Source organism: Miscanthus floridulus, chromosome 4 (assembly GCF_019320115.1).
Source record: "Miscanthus floridulus cultivar M001 chromosome 4, ASM1932011v1, whole genome shotgun sequence".
In the NCBI taxonomy this organism is placed as follows: domain Eukaryota; kingdom Viridiplantae; phylum Streptophyta; class Magnoliopsida; order Poales; family Poaceae; genus Miscanthus; species Miscanthus floridulus.
This window is the reverse complement of record NC_089583.1, coordinates 104,309,929-104,331,618: the sequence shown is the minus strand read 5'-3', so window position 1 is coordinate 104,331,618 and position 21,690 is coordinate 104,309,929. Positions and strand designations below refer to the sequence as shown.

Genomic DNA, 21,690 nt, shown 5'->3' with positions numbered 1-21,690 from the left:
ATCAAACTTTAAATACCATTGTCTAGAGGCTTATTTTAAGCCATAAATGGATTTCTTCAGGCGGCACCCAATACGTTCTTTTTCTTTCACGACAAAACCTTTTGGTTATGCCATGTAGACATTTTTATATAAATCCCCGTTAAGGAAAGTCGTCTTTACATCCATCTGATGTAGTTCTAAATCATAATGCGTCACTAACACCATTATGATTCTAAAAGAATCATTGCATGAGACTAAAGAAAATGTTTCATTAACGTCATTATGATTCTAAAAGAATCCTTGCAAGAAACCTTTTGAATCATCACGCTTTAAATCTTTCTACATTTTCTTTGGAGTCATAATTAGTTTTATAGACCCATTTAGAGCCTACTGTCTTGGCTCCTTTAGAAATACTTTATAAGTCCGAAACACCATTGGAGCTCATTGATCTTATTTCATCTTGCATGGTTTCAAGCCACTTTGATGAGTGAGTGCTTCTCATGGCTTCTTCAAATGAGGTGGGATCACTCTCCATTTGAAACTCTTCACATTCATAGACTTCGTAGTCATCAGGAATGGTTGGTTTTCTGACTCTCTAAGACCTTTTGGGGGCCTAATTAGTTTGCGCTTGTTCTATATGGGGCTGTTATTGCTCTTCTTCATGTGCGACAACGGGTTCTATAGGATCCTGAAGGACAGGTTCCTCACGTTCATTTATTGTTGCCACGGGAGAACTAACAACAGGTGCTATCACTATAGTGTCTTCTACCGTTGGTGCAGCAGCAATAGGTAGCGAGAAAAATGGCTCTTAAGCCATTGAAGTGGGCACATATACCTGCTTTTCCTAAAGGATAATTTCTCACCCTACCATACTCCCCTGACCATATCATCCTCCAAGAACACAACGTGTCTTGTTTCTATAAACTTTGTATGTCTGTCAGGATAGTAGAAATGATAACTTTTTAACTTATCTGGATAGCCAATGAAATAGCAACTGACTGTCTTGAAGTCTAGCTTCCTAATATTTGGGTTAAATACTTTGGCCTCAGCTGGATAGCCCCATACACGTAAGTGGTTAAGTGAGGGTTTCCTACCTGTTCATAATTCATATGGTATTTTGGGCACTGACTTGCTTGGTACTCGATTGAGAATATGAATGGCCGTTTTTAACGCCTCCATCCATAAACTTATCGGCAAAGTGGAGTAACTTATCATACTTCTCACCATATCCATTAAGGTACGGTTATGTCTTTCAGCTACTCTATTCTGTTGAGGCACACCCGGTGTAGAGTATTGGATAACTATGCCATTTTCCTGTAAAAACTTTGCAAAAGGTTAAGGAACTTGGACATATGGGGTATGTCGACCGTAGCACTCCCTCCACGGTCAGATCTTACTATATCTACTTTAAATTGTGTTGATTTTCTACTTCAGCCTTAAATATCTTAAATTTATTCAATGCTTCTGATCTTTTCTTAATTAGATAAATATAGCCATAACGAGAATAATCATCTGTGAATGTTATAAATGAATTATAACCATCCACACTTTTTATAGGAAAAGGACCACAGATATCTGTGTGAATTATTTCTAAAATTCTTGCACTTCGTTTGGCATTTTTCTTTATTTTTTTTAACATACTTTCCTTTTATGCAATAAATGCATTGTTCTAAATCTGAAAATTCTAATGGTGAGAGAATTGATTTCTTAATCTATCGTTCTATTATCTCCCTCGAAATATGGCCTAAACGATAGTTCCATAATTTTGAAGATACATCATGAACTCTCTTCCGCTTATTTCTTGTATTCATAGACGAGGAGACATTCTCATTCTCAGTGCTCACAGCATTCACATTCTCACAAAGTGATAACAAATAAAGCTTGTCTTGTCGGAAGGCAAGAGCAACACACTTAATATTAAACACAATTCGACATTTACCATTACCAAAATGGCAATCATATCCATCATCGTCTAGACGTGAAACACTTATTAAATTTCTACGCAAAGAGGGTACATAAAGGACATCTGAAAGCTGAAGTACAAAACCATCACCTAATTCTAGAGAGAGGTCTCCAATGGCTTTAACTTCAACTTCAACTCTATTTGCTACTTTAATTCTTCTTTCTCCTCTTTGCAGGGTCCTCCTCGTATGGAATCCCTGTAATGAATTTGCAACATAAATAGTTGCACCTGAGTCAATCCACCAAGTAGATTTTGAATAACTTAAATCCAAGGACTTATCTATGAATGTAATAATGTCCTCACCTCTCTTCAAAAGGCTCTTTAGGAAATCTGGACAGTCCTTCTGGTAATGTCTATACTTCTTGCACCATTTGCATTGATCCTTGTCAACTTGGACATTGTTGTTCTTCTGATGGTGATCATTCTGAGGGGCTTTCCATTGAGGTTTGACATTCTTGTTAAAGTTCTTCTTTTTATAGTCCTTCACATGGTTAGCAGAGTTACCATGTGAGCTTTTAAGTCTCTCCTCTTCTTGTACACACATGACAATGAGCTTCTCAATGTCCCATTTATTAGGCTACATGTTGTAATTAACAACAAAAGTTTCATACTCTTTAGGCAAAGAAGGTAATCTTACATTGGCCATTACCAAAATATCAATTATATCCATCATCGTCTAAATGTGAGACACTTATTAGGTTTCTACACAAAGAGGGTACATAAATGACATATGTAAGCTTAAGTATAAAGCCATCATTTAATTCTAATGAGAGTTCTCCAATAGCTTCTACTTCAGCTTTGACTCCATTTGCCACCTTAATGTGTCTTTCTCCTCTTTGCAGGGTCCTCCTCGTATGGAACCCCTGTAAGAAATTTGCAACATAAATTGTTGCACCTGAATCAATCCACCAAGTACATTTTGCATAATTTAAATACAAGGACTCATCTATGAATGTAATAATGTCCTCACCTTTCCTCATCAGGTGTTTCAAGAAATCTGGACAATTCTTCTGATAGTGTCCAGTCTTCTTGCACCATTTGCAGGTATCCTTGTCCACTTGAACATTGGATTTCTGATGGTGATTATTCTGAGGGGCCTTTCCTTGTGACTTAGAGGAGGAGCTATTGTTCCATTGAGGTTTCCTTTGTACTTTGTCTTTCTTGTTGTAAAAGTTCTTTTTATTTTCCTTCACATGGTTAGCTGAGTCACCATATGAGCTCTTAAGCCTCTTCTCTTCTTGCACACACATTGCAATGAGCTTCTCAATGTCCTATTTATCTGGCTGTAAGTTGTAGTTCACAACAAAGGTCTCATACACTTTGGGCAAAGAAGCAAAAATCAAATGAATTAGGAACTCATCCTTGAGCCCCAAGTCTATTGGCTTGAGCTTAGATGCTGTGTTGCTCATTTTCAATATGTGCTCTCTAATTCCTCCACTAGAGTATTTCTCATTAACTAATTTCTTAATAAGAGTGTTTGCATAAGCCTTTGAAGAGCCAATAAACTGACTCTCCACCTTCTTGAGATACTCAGTGGCGGTGGTACATTCTAGGATCGAACCCCTTATTGGATCCTCAATGGTTCCCTTAATCACCATCAAACACTTGCGGTTTGAACTATCCCACTTCGCACGATCAAGATCGTACTTTATTCTCACTTCAGCGTGGTCACGCTGCCGATTAGCGAAAGCTGCATCGGTTTCATTTTCTGCCCTCACCGGGTCCACTAGCTCAGTGGGACACGGGGAGATAAGTGCTAGATCATTATCTGAGTGTGCGAGTGCTATCTCAAGCTTCTCTCGCCATGTGTTATAATTGCTCCCATTGAGAGACGGAATGGACGAGATAAACGCCACAACGTCAGAGAAAGCGAGAAACAGTTGACATAATAATTGCATGCCTTAATTTAACGTTGATCAATATTAAAACATACAACATTCTTCTACACTAATTCTACATCACCGTTGGGTAGAAATAGAACTAATGTATAAAATTCATAAATAAAATTTATAATATTGCTATCATCAACTTTGGTCAGAAAATAGCAATATCATAAATATAACTTTCTTCTACATTAATTCTATAACACCGCTAGACAGAAATGGAATTAATGCATAGAAAAACAACTCATAAAAAAACTTATAATATTGTTATCATCAACGTTGGTAAGAAAATAACAATACCATAATCTAACTTAAACAAAAATGCCTACTCCTCCAATTTAATTAGAGGATTAATTTAATCATAGCAGCGGAAACATGCAAAATAATCTTAAAAATAATATTATTCAGAAGCAATTACAAGTACTTGTCTACTCTCTAAACAAATTTTCCCGTTGGTTCAAATTTGAGTAGAGATTTAATCATCAAAACTTAACATAATTCTTCAAAATTTGCTTCTGAAAATAATAAAACAAAATGAAAGACATTACTGTGCATTTGGGCCAAAAACCCACTCGCGCGCTGTGCGCTGTCGCGGCCCAGCGGTGAAAACGGGTCTCCGTCCAGCCGCACGCGCCGCACTCCCGCGTCCCTGGCCGTAACCTAGGCCTGGGCCGGGATTTCATCTTCCTGCCTAGGGCAAAAGGCGGCCCGAGCGATCCCCGCCGCTGGTCACGATCGGATGGCTCTCCGGAGCTCTCGGTTGATCAAAAACCCGTGACCGCGCCGCTCCCCGAACCCTAACTCCATTCTTTCTCCCCTCTCATCTCTTCAGCGCTGCGACGGAGCGACGGCCGCCCACGGCGGGCGGAGGAGATGGCGGCGCCGTCGTGCGCCCCTTCGCCTGTGCACGTGTCCACCCGAGGGTGAGCACGCCGCCGTCGAAGGGTTGTGCAGTGATGCCCTTTGCACCCACACGTGGAGCGTCAGAGGCACCGGCGAGCCCACGGCTCGGCCAGTCTTCCCGCGCGCCGGCGAAGCGGTGGCGCAGTCATTCTTCCCTCGCACGTCGGTGTTGACAGTGGTAAGGAAACTAGGTAGGTTCCTTCCCTTCTCCGTCCGTTCCCCATCGGTGGGTGAGGGTTAGAGTTAGGGTTTCGATCCGATTTGAATCATCTCCTTCTAATTTCTTCATCGTTTTCTATCCCAAGGGCTAGATCTACACCTAGTGTAGGCTTCGATACCAGTGAAAGAATCTTAGGATCAACTAGGAGTAGATCTAATGGGTGATTTCTCTTCTAATTGGGATAATCAAGTAGTATGACCTAGAACAAATACTAGAACGCAAAACAGAGAGAAAACTGGAGGGAGGGAGAGGAGTGTTGAGGTAGCTGACCGTCGGGCTTGGCGGAGGAGCTTGCCATGACGACGGTGTCGGTGTAGTCTGGATCGGTGGCGCGCGATGTCGGTGATGGTGCTTCCTGTCGCTGCAGCGCCCCCTCTCTAGATCGGATTAGGGTTTTGTTGGTGGGGTGTCTGGCACCTCAGGTGAACCTCGTATCAAGTGCCCCAGCCTCCCACCTCTTTTTATATGGCGTTGTGTGATGAGGGCCCACCAACCATGATTTGGTTGGGCGCCCCCGATCAGGGCACGGATCAGAGCTCCGACTCGGTCGTTGGACCGAGTCGGGAGGAGATCAACCTAACATGAGCCTCTGGGTCACTCTGCACCGACGTTTGCTCTGGCGACTCTGGTGCTGGGGCGTCTAACCTGCTAAGCGCCGTGCCAGGCCCAGGGCTCCGCCAGCTGCGCCGTCACGTTCTAGCGCGCGCATAGCTGCCAAGTCCAACGGCACCTATATTGACTCCACCAGCGCGGCTGTGCGCCGCAAGGCTCTCGTGAACGCCCTCTCTGGGTGTTCCCTGGGCCTTCATAAGCACGTCGCCAAACGCAACATCCTTTTTTTGCAACAAGCTCCCTATGGTGGTCACTGACCTGCGCAAGCTGGTGACCAAGGCTGGTATCTGCTCTGATGCCGTTTCTGTCGGTGTGGTGTCAGACGTGATCGAATGAATGCCCTTTACCTTGGGTCTGATCGTGGTGTCCGATGCTATCTGGGACACCAAAGTTACCTGTACCACCCTATCTATCATGTAATCTTAAGTTTAAATTGTGCTGAGCTTTACCTTCTGTTGTACCCGGGGTGGACTTATCCTTACGATGAATAGCTTAAGCATGCGCTCATTTCCTATTCTTTCGTGGAACACTCGTGGTCTAGGTGACTCAGACAAGTGCAGGTTGGTCCGTGATGCAATTCAGGCGGCAACCCCTTCCATTCTATGCTTACAAGAAACTAAACTTTCCGACATAAATAACTTCAAAGCAAAAACCTTCTTGCCTCTGCCACTAGCAAACAGCTTTGCCTTTAATCCTGCTGATGGGACTAGAGGTGGGATGCGTACTGCTTGGAATGCTGCCCTCTGGGATGTCTCTGCTACTCTCAATCACCAATACTCTATTACTACCTCTTTCCAATCCACTGTCTCTGGTTATTCAATTACGATTACTAACATCTGTGCTCCTCCTGATCATCGCCTGTCTAGTGCATTCCTCGCTGAACTACTTACAATTAGCCGGTGATCTCTGGTCCATGGCTGATAATTGGTGACTTTAATTTGGTTCGTTCACCTGCTGAAAAAAGCAATGGCTTAGTGAACCAATCTCTTGTCAATGCTTTCGACGACACCATTCAGCAGCTAGCTGCAATCGAAATTCCTCTTCTTGGCAGAACCTTCACTTGGTCCAATGGCCAACCGGAGCCAATCCAAGCCACTTTAGATAGGGCCTTTGTAAACCTATAACATACCACTACATTTCCTAACACTTTCCTATCTCCTCTACCAAAACCAACCTCTGATCACACTCCAATTCTTTTATCCATGTCATCCACAATTCCCAAACCTAAAGCCTTCCGGTTTGAAAACGCATGGCTTCACAACTCGTCCTTCCTCCCATCGGTTCTCCCAGCGTGGCGTTCTGCTGCTCAAGTCGACTCGGGCAACCAAGAGAACAGTGGCGTTCAACAGTGGCGTTCTGCTGCGGGTCGCCTTGCGGCTTGTCTCAAGTCGACTCGGGCAGCTGCCAAGGTCTGGTCTCGGCGTATCAGGGCACCAAGAGATCTTATTCAAAACTGCAAATTCCTTATTCTTCTATTTGACACCTTTAAAGATACTCGAAACCTATCGGCTCATGAGTTGCAGGTTCGTCGGCTATGTCAGGACAGCCTTGCTGTTGCAATCAAACAAAGGGCTGCCTATTGGAAGCAGCGCAGCAAATTCAGAGCCATCAAAGAGGGTGATGCCAACACTTCTTTTCACCACGCCCAGGCCACTGTCCGAATGCGAAGCAACAGCATTCGGGTCATTGAGGTTTAGAATGTTCAGCTAACCAGCCATGATGCCAAAGTTCAGGCTCTTACGACCTTCTTCAGTTCTATCATCAGAACAAGAGCAGACACCAGCTGGGATTTTGATATTACAGCACTGTTCAATGGTAGTCAGTTGCCGACAACCGCGCTTACTGAGCCTTTCTCGGAGCAGGAAACAAAGCTAGCAATGCTTTCTATGGACAGAAATAGTGCTCCTGGGCCTGATGGTTTCGGGCCTGCTTTCTATAGAGCAGCTTGGCACACAGTTAAGCCGGAAGTAATGGCTTTCATGAACAGTTTCTACAATGGAGAGGTGCAGCTGGAGAGGGTGAATCGCTTGCACATGGTTCTCATTCCTAAGCTTCCTGCGGCTACAGCAGTTGATGCATGCCGGCCAATATGCTTGCAGAACGCCTCTGTCAAAATCATAGCAAAGACACTCACAAGAAGACTTCAGCGGGAAATTGGCAATCTAATTGATTTAAACCAAACTGGTTTCCTCAAAGGAAGATCAATTGCTGAGACTTTTGTCTATGCTGCTGAGGTGGTGCGGACTTGTAAGAAAAGAAAGCTCCCGGCCTTGGTGATCAAGTTGGATTTTGCGAAGGCGTTTGACACTGTAAGTTGGGAAGGATTAGACCTGGTTTTGCAGGCACGAGGCTTTTCAAAAAAATGGAGGAATTGGATTCAGTGTATGCTTTCATCTTCCAAAACTGTAGTCCTTGTAAATGGGTGTCCGGGGACATGGATTACAGGCAAACGGGGACTTCGTCAGGGGGACCCTTTGTCCTCTTACCTCTTCCTCTTGGTGGCTGATACTCTCCAAGCATTGATCAAGGACGCTGCCGACGTAATCCGGCACCCAGTTGATCAAACGGCCCCCTGTGCAGTTTTTCAGTATGCTGATGACACGCTCATCGTGCTAAAAGGAGAGTTAAGGGCAGTTCAGAAGCTGAAGACCATCCTCGATCTCTTTGCAAGGGCGACTGGGCTAGCAATCAACTACAACAAAAGCTCAGCTGTTCCTATTCACTTGGATGACGCCTTAGTGCAGCAATGTACACAAGTGCTGGATTGCAAGCTGGTGGTCTTCCCACAGAACTACTTGGGTCTGCCACTTTCAGCAACTAAATTGCTAAATTCAGTGTTCAGCACCTACATTGAAAGAACAGAGAAATCCTTATCTTCCTGGCAAGCTAGCCTCCTAAACACTATGGGCAGAGTAGTCCTCATCAATTCAGTCGTCGATAGCAAGCTCATCTATGTTATGTCTTGCATGCAAGTACCTCCTGGAGTTCTACATCAAATTGACAAATTGCGCCGAGCTTTCCTCTAGGCCGATGAGCAAACCACCTCCCCTTCAAAATGTCTGGTTGCTTGGCAAAACGCTTGCACCACAAAAGATTTTGGAGGTTTGGGTATCAAGGATCTAGGAACACACAATGTTTGCCTGCTGCTAAAGCTCGTTCACAGAGTGCATAGCACAGACTCCTCGGCTTGGGCTCAATGGATAAGACAACGAACCAGCATGGCAACTCTGAGGGGTGACCCGCAAGGATCCCACTGGGATATGTTGAGGTCAATACTTCCTCTATACCAGGCAATTACGACTGTTGCTCTGGGAAATGGAAGATCAACCTTGTTCTGGATCGATGTCTGGAACGATGATGAAGCTTTGGCTGACCGCTTCCCGGCTCTTTTTTCCCAGTGCACTCAGAAAGAAGCATCTGTCAGCCAGGCGATCCACTTCAATCTGTAGAACTCTTTCGTCACACGGTTGTCGGCACAGGCTGTCTTGGAGCTAGATCAAGTAAGATCAATTATTCGGCAAACTGCATTGTCTGAAAGCGAAGAGGATCAACGACAGTCCCCATTTAGCTCTGGACCTGGGAAAATTGACACCTCGGCTATTTATAAACTTCTGAATGCAAGGGGCAAAACTTCTGATCCAGCGTCTGAATTCATTTGGCATAATAAGGCTCCACCAAGGGTCCAACTATTCATGTGGTTAGTGCAAAAAGGCAGAATTCAGTGCAAAACTAACTCATACAAGAAGCACATTATTGACAGCCCGGCGTGCAGTATCTGTGGCGCTATGGAGGAGACAACTGAACATCTCCTGTTCGGATGTGTGAAGGCCACTGAATTTTGGGAGGCATTAGGGGTATAGCTGCCTCAATCACCAGTCGCTGCCCGAGACATCCACTCTTTCCTGAGGATTAACACTGCCCCACAACAGCAACAAAGCATGCTTGTGGCGCTATGTTGCTGGCAGATTTGGAAACGTCGGAATGGAACGGTCTTCAGAGATGAGACGCTCACTCTCAGACAGATGCTAATCTCTTGTTCAACTGAAGCAAAGCTGTGGAAGGCAAGGCTGCCACGGAGACAAAAGCCAATCGCTGATGCCTGGCGTCGGCTGTTTCAGGATGCTATACAAATGACTTAGTACTTGATGATGTACATTCTAAAATCTAAACCATGTAGGCTGCCAAGCCAATGCTGTAAGGCTGTTGTCTTAACTCTTAATCAAGCAATTAATCAGGTGGGGATTCCACAAAATTCCACGGACAGATCTACAGGCCTTTGCATCTGTAGGATCGGATCATTGCCCACTTTTCCTTCAAGGAGATACCTCTTTTGAGTTCTATTGTGGTTTCCGGTTTGAGGCATTTTGGGTAAACATGCCAGGCTTCATGGACATAGTACAAACAGCTTGGGAACAACCAGTGAATTCCCAAAATGCTATGTTGCGTATGCACGTCAAGCTAATGTGAACTGCGAGGGCTCTCAAAGTGTGGAGAAGAGCACAATTCAGTGAATGGAAAATAAGGTCGGCAATTCTACAGATCATCTTGCTTGAGTTAGAAAAAGCACAAGAGAGAACACTGACGCCGGAAGAATTGGAATTTAAGAAATTTCTAAAAGCAAAATCTCTGGGGATGGCGGCAGTACAGAAGGCAAGAGCAAAACAACATTCCAGAGTAAAGTGGATTAGGGAAGGTGATTCTAATACTCGCCTATTCCATATATATGCTAACGCAAGGAGGAAAAAAAACATTCATAAGCGCTTTGCATAGTGAAGATGGGACAGCAACAACACGGCAAGACAAGATGAGAGTGGCTGTTGATTATTTTAGGAAGGCAGTGGGAACGAACACGAGCAGATCACGCCGCCTTAACTGGGAAGCCTTGGGATATACTCCATTCAATCTAGAAGACTTGGATATGCCGTTCACGATACAAGAGCTGTTTTCCATAATCAAATCACTACCGTCAGAGAAAGCCCCGGGGCCGGATGGCTTCATCGGGTTAGCCCTTGTTTAGTTCCTGGAATTTGGATTTTGAGGTTACTGTAGTACGTTCGTTTTTATTTGGCAATTAGTGTTCAAACATGGACTAATTAGGCTTAAAACGTTCGTCTCGTAATTTCCCACCAAACTGTGCAATTAGTTTTTCTTTTCGTCTATATTTAATGCTCCATGCACAAGCCGCAAACATTCGATGTGACAGGTACTGTAGCACTTTTTTAGATTTTAGGGTCCAACTAAATAAGGCGTTATTCTAAAAAAAAATGCTGGGGCATAGTCAAGAATGGTCTCTTTGAGGCGGTGTTGGGATTCTACAATCACAAGACATCTAAAATGCACCTTTTCAATGAGGCAAACATAGTGCTACTGCCAAAGAAACAAGACCCAGTAAACATATCAGACTATAGACCCATTAGCCTAATTAACAGCGTCTCCAAAATCATCACAAAACTCCTGGCAATAAGACTGGCACCACATATGAACGAGTTGGTTTCCCACGCACAAAATGCTTTTATCAATGTATACATGATAACTTCCTATATGTTCAGAGAGTGATCCAGCTATTACATAAGAAAAAAGAACCGGCTTTGTTCATCAAGGAACGAAGAACAGCATGTTCAGTAGTGGAGTAGTAGTTTTGGTCCCTATGTCTTGCTGGTAGAAGTTCATGGCCTCTCCAGTGGATCAGTGCTAGCCTGTTTCTCGGTTTTCAGTAGTTGTTCCCTAGTTGTAACTCTTGTTTTTTTTTTCAGTTTTAGATGGGGAGGCCCTGCAGCGGCAAATCCTAGTTTTGCCGTGTTTTTTAAATTTCTTGTGCAGTTTTTTTCCTTTTCTATCATCTAATAAAATGACGGCAAAACTTTTACCGTCCTTTCTAGAAAAAAAAACATTTCGGTCCTAATAATGTTTAAAAGACCGAATTTTAATAGCCAGTTATCGTCTCCAAGTACACTTCACGTATCTAAGTCAAAAATCGCTACCTTAAAATGTATCGGTACCAAAATTCTCCGTTCAAAGAACCCAAATGACCTCAACAATGGTATTTATGTCCATGGTCAGTGGTCACTTGCAAAGACACTCGTGACCCCACTCGCTAGTCGCTAATCGGTTGCCTCGCCTCAATCAACTGTACTACTGTAGAGCAAGTGAGAAACTGACACTCCAATGGCTCCACCTCCACTGTGGCTGCCGCCACCGCAGTCGTATCCGACGCCTTCCACGAAGGTTCCCTGCTTGACTTACCCAGTCCCCTCCGACGCCATCTTCTACCCTCCACCACTGCTACCTCAATTTGGGTACCGTTTAGTTGCACTTCGTTTTGCTAAATATTTTAAGATTCCTCGTTACATCGAATCTTTTGACGTATGCATGAAACATTAAGTATAAATAAAAAATAAAACTAATTACATAGTTTAGACGAAATTCACGAGACGAATCTTTTAAGCCTAATTAGACTATGATTGAACACTAATTGCTAAATAACAACGAAAGTGCAACAGTACCATTTCATTAAAAATTTTGCAAACTAAACATGCCCTCGGTCCCTTTCCATCGTCTCCATGTTTTCTCCACTGCAAACCTACCATAATCGTCATCAACCGGATAAAAAAGCTTCGATTTTTACCGCCAGTCAGGCAGGGCCGCCACGCCGGAGGAATTCCCGGGGGCAGGGGGACCCGAGCCTGAGCCGTTCTCCCCCTCCGTCTTCTTCGACCTTCCCCCGACGCCAAGCGAAGAGGACCCGGCGGCCTCCACGGACGACCTCGCGCTATCCTTCATCTCGCGCATCCTCATGGAGGAGGACATCGACGAAAAGTTCTTGTACCACTATCCCGACCACCCAGCGCTCCTCCAAACCCAGCAGCCATTTGCTCAGATCCTCTCCGACCCAAGCGCCGCCTCCGATTCTTTCGCCACCAACAACGATGGAAGCGCCGCCTGCACCCTTCCGCCATCCTCCGGCGTCCCTGCGTTCGCCAACAACGCCACCTGGCCCTACGATCCGGCCGAGTTCTCCCAGCTGCTCCTGTCCTCGCCTTGCCCAGACATGGGAGCGGGAATCGACGGCTTCACCGCAGATGATCCCAACCAATTCTTGTTGCCCCAACAAGACACCGCCAGCGCGAGATTCCATCAGAGTGTGGACGAGGCCAGCGCGTTCCGGAATTGCGGCGGCGCCGGCATCCAGTGTTCGGAGTTGTTGGCTGGCCCCGAGGAGACGACTACATCGACCACCTCCTCTCCTACCGGAGACAGGGAACACGGCGCGCTGGCCTCGACCATCTTCAGTGGCCAGAACAGGGTAAACATGGACATGCTCAACCAGGCGTTCCTCAGGGGCATGGAGGAGGCCAAAAAATTCTTGCCCATTGACAGCAGCCTTCTCATCGAGGCTCGAGGCTGCAAGCTACCACAAGTCTTTGTCCCAGGCCATGCGATGAATGAAGACAGGTGGACAGAATGTTAACATTCCAAGGAATCAGTAATGGCCGGGGCCGCAAGAACCGGTGTAACGGCAGGATTTGGAGAATGCAGAGGTGAGCAGGAACAGCAAGCTGATGGTGCTGGAGCTGGAGGAAACAGATGAGATAATTGATGAAATAATTCTCAATGAGTATCGCTTGTGCCTCAATGGAATGCTGGGTCTGGACATCACTATGGATAGCGAGGATGGGAAATTCGTGAGGAAGGGCAATTGGAAGTCTGCACTACGAAGGCAGAGCTTGAATGAGGCAGTGGACTTCCACACATTGCTTATTCACTGTGCACAGGCCATTTCGATGGACGATCGTTGGAGTGCGGCCATGCTACTTAAGCAGATCAAGCAGCATTCCTCACCGAGGGGAGATGCCAGTCAAAGGTTGGCACATTGTTTTGCAGATGGATTAGAGGCACGACTGGCAGGCACAGGAAGCCAGGTTTACAAGTCGCTCATGTCAAAGCGAACCTCGCAAGTGGATATCCTTAAAGCCTATCAGCTGTACCTAACAGTTTGCTGATTCAAGATGATGGCGTACAAGTTCTCCAACATGACCATTGCCAATGTTATTGCAGGGAGGACAAAACTGCACATTGTAGACTATGGCATGCGTGACGGGATCCAGTGGCCAAGCTTCCTTGGCATTTTGTCTACTTGGGAAGGGGACCACCGGAGGTGAGGATCACCGGCATTGATCTTCCCCTGCCTGGATTCCGCCCAGCTGCTCATATTGAAGAGATCGGACGCCGGCTCAGCAAATGTGCCCGACAGTTTGGCATACCATTCAAGATCGGACCTCTTTGGAAGGTTTGCCATGAATGTCATTGCCTGTGAGGGTTCCGATAGGGTTGAGCGCCACGAGACATACGAGCAATGGCAAGTGCGGAACCACCGGGCAGGGCTGAGACAGCTGCCTTTGGATCCAGATATTGTTAAGGTTGTGAGGAATAAGGTCAAGGAAAGCTACCACAAGGACTTTGTCATTGATGTGGAAGGGTGGAAGGGGCGCATAATATGTGCCATGTCGACGTGGGTTACAGATGATGCTTTCTCGGAACATTAGCTGCTTTTCTTCATTCATTCTGGGAGTGAGCATCCTTGGACTCTTGAAACGAAATTAGTAACCTAAGTTTAAATGTAGATACTGTCCTGTAATTTATAATTGTTATGTTCAATTAGGTGACATAGTTGCAGCTTAAAGAAATGTAAGATCTCACCATATTTCTGCATGGGTTATTGCATAAATCGTGTTGATGTACAACAAGCAGAAGAATCCTGGTGGTCTGTTTTCTAGTATATAGCTGTATGAGTGTTTGTTATTCTGTAGCTAACAATCAGTTTCTTTTAAGTTCACTATCTGTTGTACCATCAGATTTTTGGCACTTACCTTGTGTCTGGAAAGAGTAAAGAGGTGCTTGATTAACTGTTAATGTCGCATTGGTTATTCAGAGTAGTTATTTATACATTTTTTCTAATTTTCTACTAACGGTTTAAAATACAAAATTAAGGATATTATTACTGTCCTCCAGTTTCAAATTTCTTGGGTGGTTTGTGCCGAACATTTTCATTAATTCTTGCATTCAGACTTGTGATGAGCTGATTTCTGGGACCTGCTTGGTGAACCATAACATAAGTCTATAGTTGTGTTTGATAGGAATTCTAGAATCTCTAGTTGCAGATCAATGGGTAAATGTATAACTTAGATAGGCTTGGTGATGTACCTCGCCCTAGGGCAGTTGCAGCCATGGCGTCGCAGCGACGTGGCCGCCGGTGTCGTAGCAGCGTAGGCGCGGCGGAGTCCTGAGGACGGCGACGCGTTCGGCGGTGCTTCCCGTCACTGCGGCGCGTCCACGATCGGATAGGGCCTTCTAGGGTTTCTTTGGCGGGTCAGTGGCGGCGGTGAACCTTGTCTTTGCGTGCCTTGGCCCCCACCTTTCTCTTTACTTATAGCGCTGCGTGACAGGGGCCCGCCGACCAGTGGTCGGTTAAGCGTCCTCGATCAGGATGTGGTCAAGGGGTCCGGTTTGCCGTTGGGCTAATTGTTGGAGATCAAACTAACATTCTCCCCCTTGATCTTACCTTATAGCTTAAACTTAACTTACTTACTTTATCTTGTTCCTATTCCGTCACAGATCAGTGCATAGAGCGTGCCTCATCGTCACGGTCAGTTGCCATTAGATTTAACAGCTATAATACACCTCTCTGTTTTAAAATAGATACTCAACTAGGCCATTGGTATCCAGAAATCATAGGCTTTCCCATAAACCCATGTCTACTGTGTGTTCTCTGAACGCGCTGGGTGGATAGCATTTGGTAAGCGGATTCACAAGTACTTACTCGGTACTTATGTGCTCAATGCTTTCAAAATGATTCTGGATTTTCTTCTTTCAACATATACCTTAGTCTCAATGTGTTTGGCGGCACACTTGACTTGTTGTCTTAGAATTTAACTTACTTTAAATAGTTGCTGCTGTTGTCTACCATTTTTAAATCCGGGTACAAATTCCCCTAACCTCTTTTTGCCTGTTCCTTAAGCCTCATGACAAGCTATACTATGGTATGCATCACTGATGACACCATAACTGTTTCTTTGGAGCTTTTTCACAATAATACTCCAACTGCGAGTGTTAGCAACTGTTGTAGATTTCACTACACATCTCGCCAAGACTTAACTTTTTGTACCCTTAACTATTTGAGAGTACTTATTTTTTCTTACTCAGCATGAGGCCTATGATACTTTGCAAAATTGCAAGACATTCTTAACTCAATTCCAGTGATCTATATCTAAACTGGACTTCTGCCAAAATATCCCGGATACATAAACTACGTCAGGATAAGTTCTTACTTGTACTTATACACACATCAACCTTCCAACAGCTGAAGCATATGGAACCATATTCTTTTGATCGATCTCATATCGGTTCCTAGAACACTTAAAGTTTCCAAATCTATTACCCTTGACTATAGGAGCAGGCGTAGATTTACTCGCATGCATATTTTATTTCTTTAGAATCTTTTCTAAGTATGCCTTTGCGATAGTCCTAATACCCTATTTTTATCTATCTCGGTGAATTTCGATTCCTAGAACCAATGACGTTTCACCAAGATCATTCACATTGAAACTTGAGGACAAAACTTCTTCTCCAATGATAGATAAACATCACTACTAGTGAGTAGAATGTCATCTATTCACATGATGTGGAAAATAAATCTTCCATTCTTGAACTTTGCATAAACGCTACTGTCCTTCTCATTTTCTTTAAAACCCAAACTTTCTTATCGTTTCATCAACTTCAAACACCACTGTCTAGAGACTTACTTTTAATCCAGAAATGGATTTTAAGAGGCGGCATCCCATATGTTCTTTTCTTCCACGACAAAACCTTTTGGGTTGTGCCATATAATCGTTTTCATATAAACTAGCGCCGGCCGACTCCCCCTTGAACCCTAACTCATTTGTGTTCTCTCCATTCTCTCTCGCGCCGCACAGATGTCAGCGGCAGCACCCATGGTGGCCGTCGGCGTCGGTGAGGAAGGAAGCCACCGGAGCAAGTCCGGCTCCCCTTCCTCCTCTTCTTTTCTCTTCCCTTTCCCCTTCTCTTCCTCAGCACCGCAGTCAAAAATGACCACGACGCGACGGCAGCCCGTGGAGGCCGGAGAAAAGGAGTGTGGCGGCGCGACTACAGGCCCCCTCGCCAGCGCGCACACTCGCCCTAGGCTGACTGTGCCGCCGTCAAGCGGCCTTGCGGTTGCGCCTTGACCCCGAAGCCTGAGGTGTAGGCCACGCGGTGGCATGACCTCCTGGCCGGTGGCTCGGATCTTCTTCTTCGCGCGCTGGCGGATACGACGGCGTGGTCTGCTTCCCGCGCTACGGCGGTGGTGTCTACGGCGAAAGAGCCCTGGTAGGTACCCTCACAGCTTCGTCCTTCTTCTGCTAGGGTTAGGTCTTAGGGTTCGGGTTTGGCCAGACCCACTGTTCATCTTCCTCACCTACTCTACGCAGGTTAGGGTTGGGGTTGGAGTTCATCTCGAAACCAAGACCCCTTTCCTCTTTCTTTTCTTCACCCGATTAGGGTTAGGGTTAGGGTTAAACCCGATTTGCATTCTTTCGATTTGTCCATCTTCTTTCTAAAATCGTTCTTCTTTTCTACCCCAACGCTCGATCTACACACTAGATGTCCTGGCTCTGGTACCATTGATAGGAATTTTAGAACCTCTAGTTGCAGATCAGTGGGTAAATGCATAACTTAGATAGGCTTGGTGATGTACCTCGCCCTAGGGCAGTTGCGGCCATGGCGTCGCAGCGATGTGGCCGCCGGTGTCGTAGCATCATAGGCGTGGTGGAGTCCTGAGGACGGCGATGCGTCCGGCGGTGCTTCCCATCACTGTAGCGTGCCCGTGATCGGATGGGGCCTTCTAGCGTTTCTTTGGTGGGTTTGTGGCGGCGGTGAACCTTGTCTCGCGTGCCTTGGCCCCCACCTTTCTCTTTACTTATAGCGCTGTGTGACAGAGGCCCGCCGACCAGTGGTCGGTTAAGCGTCCCCGATCAGGACACGGTCAAGGGGTCCGATTTGCCGTTGGGCCAATCGTTGGAGATCAAACTAACGGTGTTGGTTCTGAACGAAGGTTTCATGCAGGTACAATATGTTTTGTTGTTAACTCAGTCGCATCCATCCATTGTTTATGTACTATAGCTTTTTAGATGCATTAGCAACAAAAAGTAGTGGTGTACAAGTATTCAGTTAGGCAGATTATGAATAGTGAATAGACCTTCATTAACCATAATTTGGGTTTATTAGTGTATTATGTGTCTGCCGGTTTCTCTTGTAGCAAAAGGATATCTGTTTCACTTCTTGGGCAGTAAAACACATGGTTATTACTCTGTTTTCAAGTACATTTTGTAAGATAGCTACTGTGCTAAATTTGGACCATACATGACAGTAGCCAGTATAGACAAGTATGCTCTATTGCTCTTTATATATAACTGATGTAATGGAGAATGACACTATAGGAAATGAAAGACAAAGTTCATAATAGCTGCTTTTGATACAAAGTTTGCGTGCCCTTAAACCCGGCTTGATCCGCTTATTATTTTTATTCGGAACAATATTTTTCTCTCACAAATTCATCCGGCATTCCTCCAAACCATCCAGATTCCTCCAGAATTCAGACAAGCGAACAGGCCCAAAGTTGCATTTCTTGATTATGCACCAAAATGGCGTATCCATGCAGATAGCTACTGTTAGTTAGCTACTCTTAATTAGTAGTAGCTGTAAGTCTACTGTCACGGGCGGGATTGGGCGGAGGGCCGGGCGACGGCGCGGCACAAGAAAAGCCTCTTTTCGTATCCATGCATGCAGATGCAAATTGACAGAAAGACAATACTGTCCTTCTATACTATGATATGCATCACTGATGACACCGTAACTGTTTTTTTTGGAGCTTTTTCACAATAATACTTCAACTGCGAGTGTTAGCAACTGCTGTGGATTTCACTACACATCTCGCCAAGACTTAACTTTTTGTACCCTTAACTATTTGAGAGTACTTATTCTTTCTTACTCAGCATGAGGCCTATGATACTTTGCAAAATTGCAAGACGTTCTCAACTCAATTTAAGTGATCTATATCTAAACTGGACTTCTGCCAAAATATCCCGGATACATAAACTACGTCAGGGTAAGTTCTTACTTGTACTTATACACACATCAAGCTTCCAACAGCTAAAGCATATAGAACCATATTCTTTTGATCGATCTCATATCGGTTCCTAGAACACTTAAAGTTCTCAAATATATTACCCTTGGCTATAGGAGCAGGCGTAGATTTACTCGCATGCATATTTTATTTCTTTAGAATCTTTTCTAAGTATGTCTTTGCGATAGTCCTACTACCCCATTTTTATCCATCTCGATGAATTTCGATTCCTAGAACCAATGATGCTTCACCAAGATCATTCACATTGAAACTTGAGGACAAAACTTCTTTTTCTCCAATGACAGATTAACATCACTACTAGTGAGTAGAATGTCATATATTCACATGATGTGGAAAATAAATCTTCCATTCTTGAACTTCGCATAAACGCTATTGTCCTTCTCATTTTCTTTAAAACCCGAACTTTCTTATCGTTTCATCAACTTCAAACACAACTGTCTAGAGACTTACTTTTAATCCATAAATGGATTTTAAGAGGCGACATCCCATATGTTCTTTTCTTCCACGACAAAACCTTTTGGGTTGTGCCATATAATCGTTTTCATATAAATCCCCGTTAAGGAATGTCGTCTTTACATCCATCTGATGTAACTCTAAATCGTGATGTGCCATTAACACCATTATGATTCTAAAAAAAATCCTTACATAAGATTAGAGAGAAAACTCTCATTATAATCTTTTCATTCTCTTTGCATAATAGAGAATGACACTAGGAAATGAAAGACAAAGTTCATAATAGCTGCATTTGATATAAAGTTGCATTTCTTGATTATGCACCGAAATGGCGTATCCATGCAGATAGCTATTGTTAGTTAGCTACTCTTGATTAGTAGTAGCTGTAAGTCTACTGTCACGGGCGGGATTGGGCGGAGGGCCGGGCGACGGCGCGGCACAAGAACCGTCGGGGGTTTACGGCGGAGAAACAAGAAAAGCCTCTTTTCGTATCCATGCATGCAGATGCAAATTTACAGAAAGACAATACTGTCCTTTCATGTTCCCCTGTCTGGCATCATACCCGACGCTGGCCACTGAAGCCAAGCCGGCGACGTCCCCGGGGCATGAGGCGGCCAGTGGAAGCCAACCGCTCCCGGCCACTGATGCAGCGACAACCACGACAGGATAGGTCGATCATGCAGGCGCAACTGTCAACCAGGGTGAGATGGAGGTCCCACCATCCACCCCAACGAAGGCACACTCTGCTTTCGGCTCAGTGCATGGTTGCCAGACCGCAAGCTGAGCAGCCGACGGCATGGCAATGGGCAGTGTTTAGGCAACAACTGAGCTGCCCCACACCGAGGGAGGCTGCCAAACGTTTGGCTTGGTTCACTGAGGAGGTCCAGATAATTAAACAGCCATCTCTCATCAACACCCCGCCTAAGCAGAAGCTAGCGCCAAAGCGGACCTTGCCCCTTAGAAGCAGGCGGATTGCACATGAAGAAGATGGGGTTCCTGGCACCATCAGCACCAAGTTCCTCTGCGGCTAAGCGTTCATACGACTCCTACTTCAAAGGCACCCTATCTTCAGCAAACATTGAGGCTCTCGATGAGTTATTCCTAGCATCTAGGGCGATGACTAGTGGAGCAGCTCGCCGGCCTTCGGCCATGGTGCCATAGGCCCGCGTGTAGTTTAGGTTGATCCAAGGATGTCATAGCTAAAATGTAGCCCCTTGGGGTATTAGCCGGGCCGGGAACGACCTCTCTTGTATTTTTAGAACTTTTATCTTCTTAATATAATGATACACAATGCTTTTGCGTATTTGAGAAAAAAAGTGCCAAATACAAGTATAGAGATTAGAAAAAAGGAGAAAATACACAAAATAGCATGGAAATCAAGTATCGCATGTTTTAAGATCTATTTTTGTGAAGTCCACGTTACAAATGACAAAACTGCGAAAAGCAACGTTTTTAGAGTCCTAAATATCAAAATTCTCGGCCTAAGGTGTGTTTCAGCGGAAACGGAAAACATCACCAGCCTAGAAATTCATGCGTTGAGCACACACGTACGGGTCCAAGAATTATTATTATTACAACATGCCACTCGATCAGGATGGCAGATCGTCCGGTACAAAAGGCTCGATCGGGGCAGAATTGAAAATACGAGGACCAGCTACTCTGGCATGGAAGGCAAGCGTTGCGCAATTGCATCCATGATCCATCACCAGTTGGAGTTGGAGAGGAAGCGCCGAGACGACTGAGGCTGAGACGGCTCCGGCGCCGGCGCCGGTGCCGGCAGCGGGGTCGGCGTGGTGTCCGGAAGAATGGTGACGTTGAGCTTCATGCCAAGCTGGCAGTGGCTGCCCACCGTGCAGATGAACCACCTCCGGCCCAGCTTGTCGAGTCTGAGCCGGTCGTCGCCGGAGTTCCAGACAGAGGTGGCCCCCGCCTTGTTGCACGCCTTGAAGTCCGGCCCGCTCACCTCCGCCACGTTGTGGGAGCTGGAGGCGTACTTGAACGCTGCATATTAGAAGTGTCGCCAGATCAGAGAGCGAGGCCTATGTGCATATGTACGTCGCATATAGTATAAGGCTTTTGATCGATCCAGCTGCGAGTACGTACCTAGTGTGTCGCCGACTGTGAACTGCTTGCTCTCGGCCCAGGCGGCGTAGTCGAACCCGAGCGTCCAGCCTTGCCTGTCGCCCACGACGTGATTTGTGGCGGAGGCGAGCGTGGGCAGGAAGACGAGGGCCATCGAGGCGGCCACTGCAGCCAGCATTTGCTTGGAAGCCATGGAGACGGATGCCTTGGCCTGCAGGACTCTTTTTTTTTTCTTGGCTGTGCGTATGCGATGCCCTGAGTTCAGAAGCACATATTCAGCTGCATATATAGGTGACCTTCGAGAGAGCTTGTTTGTTTGGTTCCCAGGATGTTGAAGAATCGGTCAGTGCTGCACTGCTGCGACGGGCTCCAAGATGCAGGCTCAGGGCGGCAGGAG

At 45.5% G+C, this 21,690-nt stretch overlaps 1 protein-coding gene and 1 pseudogene across 1 annotated transcript; one reads left to right on the top strand and one right to left on the bottom strand.

Moving 5' to 3' along the window:
• Positions 1 to 6,809: 6,809 nt before the first annotated feature.
• Positions 6,810 to 14,393, top strand: LOC136548981 (uncharacterized; annotated as a pseudogene).
• Positions 14,394 to 20,913: 6,520 nt separating this feature from the next.
• Positions 20,914 to 21,486, bottom strand: LOC136548980 (mavicyanin-like). The gene is made up of 2 exons (XM_066540317.1): positions 21,315 to 21,486; positions 20,914 to 21,212 (listed from the first exon to the last, which is right to left on the bottom strand). Exons 1-2 carry the CDS (start codon positions 21,484 to 21,486, stop codon positions 20,914 to 20,916), a joined length of 471 nt encoding a protein of 156 aa, XP_066396414.1.
• Positions 21,487 to 21,690: the final 204 nt, after the last annotated feature.

Excerpts from the sequence above, each read along its gene's own strand:
- LOC136548980 (XM_066540317.1), bottom strand. The coding sequence starts at position 21,486 with ATGGCTTCCAAGCAAATGCTGGCTGCAGTGGCCGCCTCGATGGCCCTC. Across the intron at positions 21,213-21,314 it reads CACAGTCGGCGACACACTAG|CGTTCAAGTACGCCTCCAGC; the intron begins GTACGTACTCGC and ends TCTAATATGCAG.